The 12,319-nt window shown below is 43.1% G+C and overlaps 1 protein-coding gene across 2 annotated transcripts; it reads right to left on the reverse strand.

Moving 5' to 3' along the window:
• Positions 1–3,107: 3,107 nt before the first annotated feature.
• IL36B (interleukin 36 beta) lies at positions 3,108–9,660 on the reverse strand. Of its 2 annotated transcripts, XM_072768907.1 has the most exons (5): positions 9,403–9,660; positions 8,505–8,591; positions 8,160–8,267; positions 4,565–4,704; positions 3,108–3,752 (listed from the first exon to the last, which is right to left on the reverse strand). In XM_072768907.1, exons 2-5 carry the CDS (start codon positions 8,518–8,520, stop codon positions 3,522–3,524), a joined length of 495 nt encoding a protein of 164 aa, XP_072625008.1. In that variant the 5' UTR covers positions 8,521–8,591; positions 9,403–9,660; the 3' UTR covers positions 3,108–3,521. The 2 variants fall into 2 exon arrangements, with proteins under 2 accessions (XP_072625008.1, XP_072625009.1); XM_072768908.1 differs by lacking the exon at positions 8,505–8,591.
• Between the last annotated feature and the right edge of the window lie 2,659 nt (positions 9,661–12,319).

The raw sequence follows: 12,319 nt of genomic DNA on the forward strand, positions 1-12,319 counted from the left end.
CCTCATTTGGAGTGGTGAGTGGCAGAGAAGCTGAAGAGAAATGGGTGGATTAGAAATCTTTTGAGGGTAGATCTCTTTAGAGATAGACTTCATGGATTAGAGCTAGGGCTCCAAGGAAATTAAGAATCAAGGGTGGCTCCTAGGTTTCTCTCTTGAGTAAGTGTGATGGAGAATATGGGGTGTGGGAATGGGCATGTCTGATTCCTTCAAAATTCATATGGTGAAATCCTCATGCCCAGTGTAATCAGATTAGGGAGGTGATTAGATCCTGAGGGTAGGGCCCTCATGAATGAGATTGATAACCATGTGAAAGAAGCCTAGGAGACCTTTATCCCCTTCCACCACGTGAGGAAACAAGAAGTCTGCAACACACTGAGGGCCCTCACCTGACCATGCTAGTACCCTTATATCAGACTTCCAGCCTCCAGAGCAGCAAGACACAATGTTTATTCTTATTAAGCCTGCCAGTCTACAGAATTTTGTTATAGTAGGACTAAATGGACTAAAACCTCCCTCAAACTCGGAGAGCCAATAAAATATCAGAAACTGCCTCTTGAGTCCTTCTATGGTTTCTCCTGCCCCTCCTCATCTTCCTCCTTCACCACCACCACTTCCTCGCCTCCTCTGTCAGAAGGAATAGGTGGTACAGTGTAAAGTAGGCTGGTCATCTACCTCCTGCTCATCTCCAGTGCTCTTGGGATTTCTGAGAAGTTAATATTTATAATCACAGCCTAGAATTATGTTGTGTTTTTTATCGATGTCTACTATTATTTCTACATGGTCAGCTATTTATAGAACTGACATTCTTTGTAGCCCTTCTCATAAAACCTGCTTACTATGTGTCCATTTCATTGCCGCCACAAGTCTCTCATAGCCAGACTTGCAGTCATCTAGTGCTTAGTCCTGACCTTGTCAGAGAAAAAAATTGACATTGGAAACACTGGACCCCCTGTTATCCTTTCCCTGTGCTCCTAAATAGTTTATGAGTATGCATGAATGTATGTTGGAGAAGGTTTGGACAAAATCCAAGAGAGAGATGCCATGAAGTCAGTGGACATTGCCTGGAGGCCCTTTGGAAAGCTCTGGGTTGTTTTTCCAGTCATCCTGAGAGGATAGCCTAATATCATCACAGTCCCCTAAGGTCGGCTTGGCATATAGGGAGGAAGAAGAGTTGAGACAGGAAAGTTCCTAGCCAGCTTTTCTGTGCTTTCCTTCCTCACCTTCTTCAAGGAGCTTTGACATTCCTTGCATCCTTCTTCCAGTTAGGACTGCCTCTGCCACAATAAAGCAAACCCCACTGTGACATACTTCAGTATCATTGGGAGATGCTAATACATGTAATGAGAATTCATTTGTTTCAACAATGTATTTTGAGCAATTATTATATAGGATGCAAGATTTGGCACCTAAGGAGTCTAGAGATATCAAAGTCACAATCTCTGCCCACTATGTACTTAGAATTTGGTTGAGGAGAAAGGAGCAAAGAGGCCAAGACAAGGAGGAAAGAACTCCAGCACAAGTCTAACAAAAGAATGTCTGTCACATGATAAGGCAAAGTGCTACAGACTTCAAAGAAGATAAGATATTGGATTTAGTTGGGAGAATGAGGAGCAGCCTCTAAACACTTCAGACAGATGTAAGATATTAAGAAGACATAGGCAGGTGAGATACACAGTGATAAGTGTTTGAGATGTTTGCAAAAGCATGCACAGAGGCACAGAGAGAAGAAATCCAACATGTTGGGTGTAGCTAGCAGAGAAAAGAAGCTTGCTTTGACTGAATCTGTCTTAGCCTGAGTTTACACCAGAAAGCAGAACCTGAGATAAGGGTTTGCATTCAGATGGTGAGAAGTTAATCCAGGGAACAGGAGTGGAACCTGGAGAAACCAAAGCAGGGAAATGAGGTAAGCCAGCGCAAGGGTGTGTTCTTGAGCTCTGCACTGCCATGGGTGACTATAACTCCATCCTACTGGGACTCTCTGGGGAACTGTGTAGGTAGAATGTGTCTCAGAATTGTCCACCTGAGGGATCCAAGAGAGTAGCATGTTTCCACCCCCACTCCCCTCCCCTGGCATTAGTCAAAGGTTCTTCATAGGCAGCTCCATCTCACTTCCAGGTGTGCACATGTGTGAATGCTAAGCAAGTTCCTGCAAGTGTCTTTTCCCAAGGTATCCTGGGAATCCCAAGCAGAGAAATGCTTGGTACAGCTGAGATGACATGCTCTCAGGTTATACCTTCTCAGAGCCAGTCACACAGCAATGACTAGACTAAGAAACAGGACAACCAGATGTAAGGGAGGATTCAAGGATTATCTCAGAACCATGGCCAGTGAGGCACCAGAAGGTAACGTCACAAGGATAGATTTTGGAACAGATTATGCCTGGCTAAGAAATTTGAACTTAGTTAGCAATGAGTATCCATTGCAAAACCTAATACCACTGCTTGTCATGTGCAAAGAACAAGATTCCCTATGCCCATCATGTTCACATTCATGAGCAAGATATTATGGTAAATTGCAGTTCCATGCGATTGGCTGTGTGAATTTTAGATTTTATTACAGGCTTTAACTAAAGTAATCCTCACCAAACTGGCCTAAAAGCATCCTAATAAAGAAACTGTTAATTAAGGATTTGACTAAAATTCTAGAAAACATGAATAATAACAGGAAAATATCACAAATAGCTCTTCTACTTTGAGCTAATTTATAAGTAAAAACAATAAAATGTTTTTTAAAAAACATTTTAAAAACAGTGTATACGTAAATAGAATAAGTTCTGAGAAGTCACCTGAAAAAGCCTTAAACTAATACAAGTGATTCCTTAAAATATGGATTGATTTAAATTCAATATAGTGAATTAATTAATCTTAACCAAAGTATATATTATGTGTCAAATTATTAGCTAATGATATTATGAATCCATTATGATAAAGACATGTAAAACTTTCATTTCATATGTATCTTATCCTTTAGATTCATCTTTGGTGGGGCACCCATCTGGCTTAGTTGGAAGAGCATGTGACTCTTGATCTCAGGGTCACAAGTTTGAGCCCCATGAGGTGTGTAGAGATTACTTAAGTAAATAAAAACTTTAGATTCATTTGGGAATACATATCATGATATTTATTATAAACATGCAGAAAATTAACAAATAGTACTCTTTTTGATAGGGTTGTATGAACAAAAATATTTGGAATTCACATCTCTAGGCCATAGGTTCTCAAAAGGAAGAGAGGGGTGTACAGGAAGCATTTTGGATGTTGACTTAACTGGATGTGGCAGTTGGTGGATGGTGGGACAAGATCAGGAAAGAATAAAAAGTGACTCAGATTTCATATTGGGATGACATTTAGGTGGGAAGACATGGTGCAGAAATGATGTCTAAAGGATGAGGTGGTTTGGGAAGATGAGAATGAGATGGATATGTATGGGTATCAGTGCATGTTGGTCTCTCAAGATGACCCATTGTATTTCTGAATGGAAGATTCTTGGACTACTTGATCCTCTGTCCTGGAATCAGCCACTCACATCTCAGGATGAGGTAAGTCCTCAGGCTCTAAATAGAAGTTAGTGTTGTGATTTTTGCCCCTCTCCTTCGTGAGAATGACAGGATGTCCTTCCATTTTGGAAGTGCCTATGAACCAGTCAGGATAGGAGACAGATTGAAAGACAGAGGTGGAACCCTCCCTACTATGGAAAAAGAGAAACGGCTTCTGTGCTTTCTTCTCCCGGTACATATCCATGATCTTTTTCTCCTAGGATTAGGAAAAAAGGCTTATTAGAGAGAATTACTGAGAGGAAAGGTCTAAACTAACACAGCTCTGAGAGTACCTGCCTTCCCTGAAGGGAGGGAAGAATGCCAAGGACACAAGCAGATGAAAGAACACAGGTGTCAAAACAGGCAACCTGCTGGTTCCCAATAGCTTGACTCCACTCCAGGATCCCATGACACCAAGTGCTTCTGATTCTATGAGACAGCACTACCTTCCCTGAGAATAGAGGCAGGCTTAAGTCTCTTTTATGGGTGCTCCTGGTGGGCACTCATCTGCTGGTGTAGGCATCTCACAAGATTCCCAGCCTCCAAGTAGGCTGACATCTTACAGCTTTCATCATAACCAGAAGGATTCACTTCATAACTACAAATGCTACCTTCAGTATAGAGACCATAGGCAAACAATCCACAAAATCCAGACTAAAAATCTCTTCCTTGTCTCCTATGCCACATAGTGGCCTTTGCTTATGTGGAAGCAGCCCAGCATCTTGGAGGAATTTCTGGGAAGCAGTCAAAGAAAATTGAGGATGGAGAAGCCACCATTCCTTGGCCTTTTCAAAACATTCTCATGGGTGTATTCTCTGGTTTTGGAGAATGCTCTCACATTCAAATGAGTGTAACACCCATGCCAAAAGTAGCGCTTGTTGACTAGGGTGTCAGCCAAGTCACATTTCTTTCCTTAGACTGAACAACACAGGATTGAAAAAAATGTTATTTTTATTCAGTGATATGTTAAATTAAATAAAAAGGGCATCATCTCCCAATGCTTCTCTCATTAGCTGTACAACCACTCACCTTAAGCTGCAGAGAAGGCTGGCCCTGAATTTCTGCACAGAAGAGACAGAGATGGTGGCCCTTGATTCCCAAGTAAACTGGATTGCCTTTTCCTGCATCATGGAATTCTTTGTCTGTACATGTTGTTAAATCAAGATGGACTGGAAACACAAGGAAAAATGGAAACAGCATGCTCCAAGAAGCAGAAAGGCCAGTCCTTCTGGCCTGACATTACTCCTCCCAGCCTAGGGGGGATGCTGAGCAGTCAGGACTCCCCCAAAAGGCTCCTCCCATTTGCCATGTAGCTGAGACCCTTCATTCATTATTATCTGAAGCCCATTTTCATTTTTCTTACTTAATATATCAGACCCCTAGTTGTTACCAAGGCATATTGCATCCCAAAAATAAAAATAAAATTCCCCACCACATTTGCAGCTAAATTTGATCACATGCTGAAGTTGTAACCCATTAGATAAATGTGGAAGTGTTGTGCGGGATTTCTAAGAATGTACTTTAAAAGGAGTTGACTCAGCTGGGAAAAGCTCCTTTCTTATCCCCCAGGTCCTCTTCCTGCCAGCCTCAAATACTTGGATGATGGTTGAGGAGAACTTGAGCTTGGTGAAGCAGAAAGCTAGAATCCTTGGACAATGAGAGTATCATGGAACCACCACACTGGCCTCAACCTACCTGGTCAGGCTTCTTTTTCATGAGAAAGCAATAAATTTCTTAGTTAAGTCCCAGTTATATGGGTTTCCTGTCACTATCAGCTGAATTTAATTCCCAACAAATTTAGCCTGGGTGTTCTGCATCTATCCTTCTGGGTAGGGGGCCAAGAATTCTCCAGTCAACTCTCTTTATTGAATGCCCACTCAGGACAAGGCTGCATGTGAGTATCAGAGATTTAGCTGAGGATATGAGAGACATTGTCATTGCACCCATGGAAAATGAAACCAAAAGATGTAAGCAGAGAAATGACCAGAATCACAATAAATTGCAATGCCTACTTTGGGGCAAGTGTCCAAAGTCTGGGACAGCAGGAGAGTCGATTTAGATAGAGAAATCAAGAAAGACCTCTCTGCAGAGGTGAAGTTCAAACCAAGATCCCAAAGTTAAGAGGATGCTAGTAAATGAAGATATGGAAATAAGGTGCTAGAGGGGATCTGAAAGGAGAGTGTCACAGGGGAAGAATGGATAAAGGACCTTATGTGGCTTTGAAAGAAGACTGGTGCCCCTGAGATCTCCCCACTAGCCCCCACTTCCCACCTCCAAAACACAAACATATGGGAATGATACTGTCAATTAACATAGTTCAAAAGGCAGAAATCTCACAGAGGAAGACATAGACATGGCCAACACGCACATGAGGAAATGCTCTGCATCACTTGCCATCAGGGAAATACAACTCAAAACTACAATGAGATACCAACTCACACCAATGAGAATGGGGAAAATTAGCAAAGCAGGAAACCACAAATGTTGGAGAGGATGTGGGGAAAGGGGAACCCTCTTGCACTGTTGGTAGGAATGTGAACTGGTGCAGCCACTCTGGAAAACTGTGTGGAGGTTCCTCAAAGAATTAAAAATAGATCTGCCCTACGACCCAGCAATTGCACTGCTGGGGATTTACCCCAAAGATACAGATGCAGTGAAAAGGCAGGACACCTGCACCCCGATGTTTATAGCAGCAATGTCCACAATAGCCAAACTGTGGAAGGAGCCTCGGTGTCCATCAAAAGATGAATGGATAAAGAAGATGTGGTTTATGTATACAATGGAATATTACTCAGCCATTAGAAACGACAAATACCCACCATTTGTTTCGACGTGGATGGAACTGGAGGGTATTATGCTGAGTGAAATAAGTCAATCGGAGAAGGAAAAACATTATATGATCTCATTCATTTAGGGAATATAAAAAATAAGAAAGGGAATAAAGGGGAAAGGAGAAAAAAATGAGTGGGAAGTATCAGAAAGGGAGAGAGAACATGAAAGACTCCTAACTCTGGGAAACGAACTAGGGGTGGTGGAAGGGGAGGTGGGCGGGGTGTGGGGGTGACTGGGTGACGGGCACTGAGGTGGGCACTTGATGGGATGAGCACTGGGTGTTATTCTATATGTTGGCAAATTGAACACCAATAAAAAATAAATTTATATAAAAAAACATAGTTCAAAAGGTCACTCTTAATGCTTTGTAGAGAATGGACGAAGCTACACAAATGAAGAGGGAGGAAGCACAGTGAGGCAATAGCAGTGGCCCAGGTAAGAAATGATATTATCTTAGAAATAAGGCATATTTTGCACACAGATTCATCAGTCTTTGCAGGTGGATTGAATAGAGATTGAAGCAAGGGTACCTCCTGCACTTCTCGCTCGAGGAAATATGTGATAGTAGTACCATTCATAGAAATGAGGAAGACTAGGCTCATCAGCAGTTTTGAGAAGACAGATCCATAGTTCTGCTTGGAATAGATGAAGTTAGAGATGTCTGAGGGGACACTGAGAGGATGTGGATAGATTGTTTAGAGGGGACTTCTAGGTTGGAAGCATAAATGCCAGAGTGATAGACACAATACATCAATGAAAGAGGCCAGCTGCCAATCCCTTTAGAGGGGTTGCATAATGATTGCAGACTGAGATCTGAGGATCCCCAGCATTTGGAGATTTTACAGAGAAAGTGGAGTCAGAAAGGAGAATGCCAAAGAGAAGCCAGTGAACCACAAGAGGATGTTTCTACAGAAGGAGAAGATGGGGGGTGGTTCAGGAAAGAAAGAGTTATCAATTATGTTGACTGTAGCTGAGGAACCAAATAATGTGAGGACAGAGGAGTGTATTTGGAGACCTTGGGAAGAAGAGCTTGAGAGAACAGTTCAGAAGTCAGGTTGGTTTATGAAAGCATGAGCAGGAGATGAAGTAGAAATAAGTTGTATAGCCAGTTCTTCTATGAAGTTTGGCTGCGACTGGTACATAGAACGGTATGGTAATTGGTAGGTGGGGGGTGGGGGCTTCCTATTCCAGTGGTAGTAGGAATGGAATGTGGGAATCAAGAGAAAGTGTTTAGTATTAACTTAGAAATATTATATTAGAGCATGTCTGTCAGTGTAGAAAGGGTCCAGTAGGCAGACGAAGGTGGAATATGGAGGGAAGAGAAGAATTAAATCAAACACTGAAGTCCTAGCAAGAGAAAAAGAAGCTGAGATAGATTGACTTTTGCTGGGAGCAGAGAATATCCTCCATTGTTAGAAGAGAGGATACTGAATTAGAAACATGTGTTGTTTTGGTGGTGAAAAAGATAATCAAGTTTGATTCTGGAGACATAGGTAGTGATAGTTAAAATTTAAAGGAGAGAAACTCCAAGGAGGTCAACTGCTGTCTAAGTGGACAACCCCTTATTATCTGAAGACATTTTCTCTTGGTAAGAAGAACTGCCAATCCCTTGCACCCTCACTTCTAGATGCAGGGTTTCCTCTCTGGAAGGGAACATTCTTATCCTTTCTGTGAGCATTGGGTTGCCACCCAGAAGTAAGAGAGGCCCTGGCCAGTTCATGTAAGTTCGGCCCCATCCCCAGTGGAGGTGGTGTCCCGTTTAGAGGCAACAGTGGCTTTGATTGTCACTCACCAGGTTTGACATTTCTGCTAAAAGGAGTTGCTATTAATGAATTTTCTTTCAGGACCCACACCATTTGTAGAGAATCATAAACACCAAAGATTCTGGGAAATTCTACACCTGCCAGAAGACAGAAAAGCATGAAACACGTATGAGGTTATTATAAACTTCAGGACATAATAAGAAAAGAGCTAAATGGTTCTGAGATTTTTCAAATGCAGACTTTCCGATCTCAGTATTTTAGCAAAAAATAAACGCATCTGTAAGCTGAGTAAATGATGGGGGCCTTTGTACTCTATTGTCTATGGTGAAGCAGAATGGAGATATTTTCAAACTGGTTTGAAATTCACCACTCACTTTGTGGGGTGGCCATGATAGCTTCAGAGCTTCCTTAAAGGGAACAAGGTAGATCAGATGATGAAGAGGAGGTTGTCAGCAGCTGGTCTTGTTGGGGAAAGAAAGAAGGAAAACATGTCACCCACTTCTCACCCACCTATACCCTGGAATTTTGTATCAATTTTTTTTAGAAAGCTGCCCCAAGATCCTGTCCCAGATGCATATTTGAGACTAAGGAGGGGGGTTTTACAAGGCCAGAAAACCCCAAATAGAAATTCCTATCTCTGGTGTGACTGGGTAGTCCTGGTTCTCCAGATTCTGATGCCCTCCTGTGATCTGTGATTGTTAGGAGGCTCCAGAACATTCCCTTAGCCACTGTTTGGTGCAACAAGTCTCTGGATTTAAAAGAAGGAATGGAGAGGAGACTGCGCATCTATCTTCATTCTAGCTTCCCACACTGCTGGTGAGTCACCACTCATTCTGACTTCAAGCTTCAACATGACTAAAGTGGCAGCAGACCTGCCTCTCTGACCCTCATCTTCCCCCATTCTTTATCCAAAGAGGCATCACTAGGAGCTTGTACATGGACATTTACAAGCTCCATTAGGTGTTTTGACTGTCAGGGGCATATGTCCCTGAGCTTCTGATTAGGGAATTAGGACAGCTCCCCATGAAGGCCACAAACTTCCCATAGTTAGAGCCAGTTGTTCACATCCCTCCCTGCTTCAGGATCCTCACGGCCTGATTCAACAGTTATCACTGGACAGGGAGTAAGCAAATCACTACCTGCAGTCTTGAAAGAAGCCCTAACTCCTCCAATATCCTGTGCCTTCCACCAAGGGCCCCCCAAGGCTCCCCAAGGCTAGTAATAGAGCAGTGAAAGAAGACCCCCCACAAATGGCATCTGAGCTGAAGTTACCTTTGTCCAAGAGATGCTCTTGTCCTGGGATCCAAAGTTAAGGCATCAAAGAGCTCTGGAAAGCTGTCTAGGACTCCTAGTTCTTTTACTGAAAAGGAGACACCAGGGACCTAGAGAAGATCAAAGGTCAACAGGCTTCACGACTTCAAGCTGTACCTGTAATCTGTTATTATGGACTATGGCTTCCTCTGGACTGAGGTGCTCTGACTGACTCCAACAGGTCCCAAGCTTTTTATCCACACAGGGAAGGAAGGAGGTTCTGCCTCACTTGGGCTGGGACTGCCTGGCATTCAAAATTTGCTGGTTCCTGCTGCCAGAGATTTCAGCGAGTATTTATGTAAATGTCAAACAAGCACAGCTATGACTTTTCTATTCACCCTGAAAAAGTAGGGCATGCTAAGCCTTTAAGAGCAACAGCCAGGAAATATAGTCATCAACACCAAGTTTGAGGAAAGAAACATTATGGGATTGCCCCCAGGACTGATGACTGGATTCTGTTGCCACAAAATGACATACTGGAATGTTATTCCTGGGGGTAGAAGCCCCAGGTAGGTTCAAGATAGGCTAGGGAAGGGATGGGTCCCCTAAGACCTGTGCAGCTTGCAACTACTCCTGGTCTACAGTCACCATAGTCTCTGCCAATCTCAGACCAGGTAAAAATCCCCCAGTGTATGCTTCCCCAGGTTTTCAGAGTCTGTGTACATGCTGCTTCTCCACTCAAGAGAGCCACACCTGGGCAAAGTCAGCAACTGAGCATTCTGCCCATCACAAACTAGATCACTGCCCTGGATTATTGAGAAAGGAGCCTGGTTCCCAGATGCTCCAGTGCTCTCAGCTATTAGACATACATTAGGTCCTCTGTGAAGGAAAGTTGAGGCAGTGCCGTTGATACTCTTCCCCAATCTCCTCAGGCCAATTGAGTTCAGTGTCACTGTGGCAGTTCCCAGTACCTGTCAGCTTCACACCTCAAGGATATTCATCGCAATGGCAACCTCAGTCAATGAGGAAGGAGCTGGTGGATAAATGTCCTAGTGTCCTCAGCTTCTGGTGAGACAATGGTAGGGTTTCTCAGGGAGAATCCACACTAAGATAGTAGTTTAGTGTTCAAAAGCCAGAGACTTGGGATGCCCACGTGGCTCAGTGGTTAAGCATCTGCCTTTGGCTCAGGGTGTGATCCTGGAGTCCTGAGATAAAGTCCCATAGCAGGCTCCATGCAGGGAGCCTATGCTCTCTCTGTCTCTGTGTCTCTCATGAATAAATAAATAAAATCTTAAAAAAAAAAAAAAGCCAGAGACTTGTATTCAAATGATGTATATTCACAATTAGGCTTTGTAACTTTCAGACTTATGTCCTTAGCAGAGTCCTTTCACATCTCTGATCCTCAAATGACTGTTATATGAAATGCATCATACCTTGTTGGATTATTGTGTGGGTTAAAATAGAGTATGCAAGGCTCCCGGTACATGACAGCTTCCTGTAACAACTGGCCTATTAAGTCTCCTGTGTCTGTCACCAGACCCCAGATCAGCCTATTTCTCTCTACCAGTCTTTTTGCTTTGACAATCAATAGATTATTCTAGCTCTTGACATTTGTGCTACCTCATCAGTGTACCTAACCACATAAAAACAGTCAAGTTCACACTGTATACCCTTCCCAGGGATTCTCACTGCACAATGGGATATAAAAGATCATTATGGTCTTGTCCTGGGTAGCCCCAAAGTCATTTCCTCGAGACTGTGGAATCATGAAGCACCCACACTTAAATGTGCAATAGGTGTTTCTGAGTCAAAACTAGGATTCAGAATCAATCTGCGGCTAGGATGAGGAGTTGCCCTAGGTATCCATTAGCATGAGTTGGTTTCCATGCTCCAAGAAGAAAATCTAGAGCCTATGGCATCACCCCCATAGTCCTGAGATAGGACCAGATCCACTTGAATGTCTTGAGGAGAGGGGTTCAATGTCCTACTATAAGGTACAAAGAAGCAAACATTCAGAATACATTGATATGGATGCTGTATATACTAATGCAAACACATTCAGGACCACAGCTAATAAGTTATGGATCCTTTCATTTTTTTAAAAAAAAATTTATTTATTTATGATAGTCACAGAGAGAGAGAGGCAGAGACATAGGCAGAGGGAGAAGCAGGCTCCATGCACCGGGAGCCCGACGTGGGATTCGATCCCGGGTCTCCAGGATCGTGCCCTGGGCCAAAGGCAGACGCCAAACCGCTGCACCACCCAGGGATCCCCAAGATCCTTTCATTTTTTTAATAATAAATTTATTTTTTATTGGTGTTCAATTTGCCAACATACAGAATAACACCCAGTGCTCATCCCGTCAAGTGCCCCCCTCAGTGCCCGTCACCCATTCACCCCCACCCCCCGCCCCCTCCCCTTTCACCACCCCCAGTTCATTTCCCAGAGTTAGGAGTCTTCATGTTCTATCTCCCTTTCTGATATTTCCTACCCATTTCTTCTCCCTTCCCTTCTATTCCCTTTCACTATTATTTATATTCCCCAAATGAATGAGACCATACTTTCAGAATCATCCTTTCATCCTGTAAATACATGGAGCTCCGTGTAGCCAGTGCCATTAGTTGAGGTGTTGGGGGCTTTGGTGATACCAGATAATCTGATACCTCTACTTATGTCTCCCTACTATGGAGGTACACCCTTTACCACCAAGGTGGTGAATGATCCTGAGATGAGACACTGGGTCAAACATGTGAAGGAAATTTCTGTGTAAGAAAAGAGCTTCATAAGAATAAAATCTAGCGATATAGCCTTCCTTCTCTCTTCAGGTAGCCAGAACGGGATCCAACTTGAGATTTCGTTCCTTTGTCCACCCATATCTAACCTTTACTACTTCAGGTCAAGGTCTAATATGGTCACCTCAGTTCTATAAATCCTTCC

This window comes from Canis lupus, chromosome 12 (assembly GCF_048164855.1).
Source record: "Canis lupus baileyi chromosome 12, mCanLup2.hap1, whole genome shotgun sequence".
Classification (NCBI taxonomy): Eukaryota; Metazoa; Chordata; class Mammalia; order Carnivora; family Canidae; genus Canis; species Canis lupus.

What these genes read in the sequence shown, in the direction of transcription:
- IL36B (XM_072768907.1), bottom strand. An exon ending in TAGCAGAAATGTCAAACCTG is followed by an intron (nt 4,705 to 8,159) that starts GTGAGTGACAAT and finishes TTGTGTTTCCAG; the next exon opens with TCCATCTTGATTTAACAACA. An exon ending in AGCCTTCTCTGCAGCTTAAG is followed by an intron (nt 3,753 to 4,564) that starts GTGAGTGGTTGT and finishes TCCTAATCCTAG; the next exon opens with GAGAAAAAGATCATGGATAT.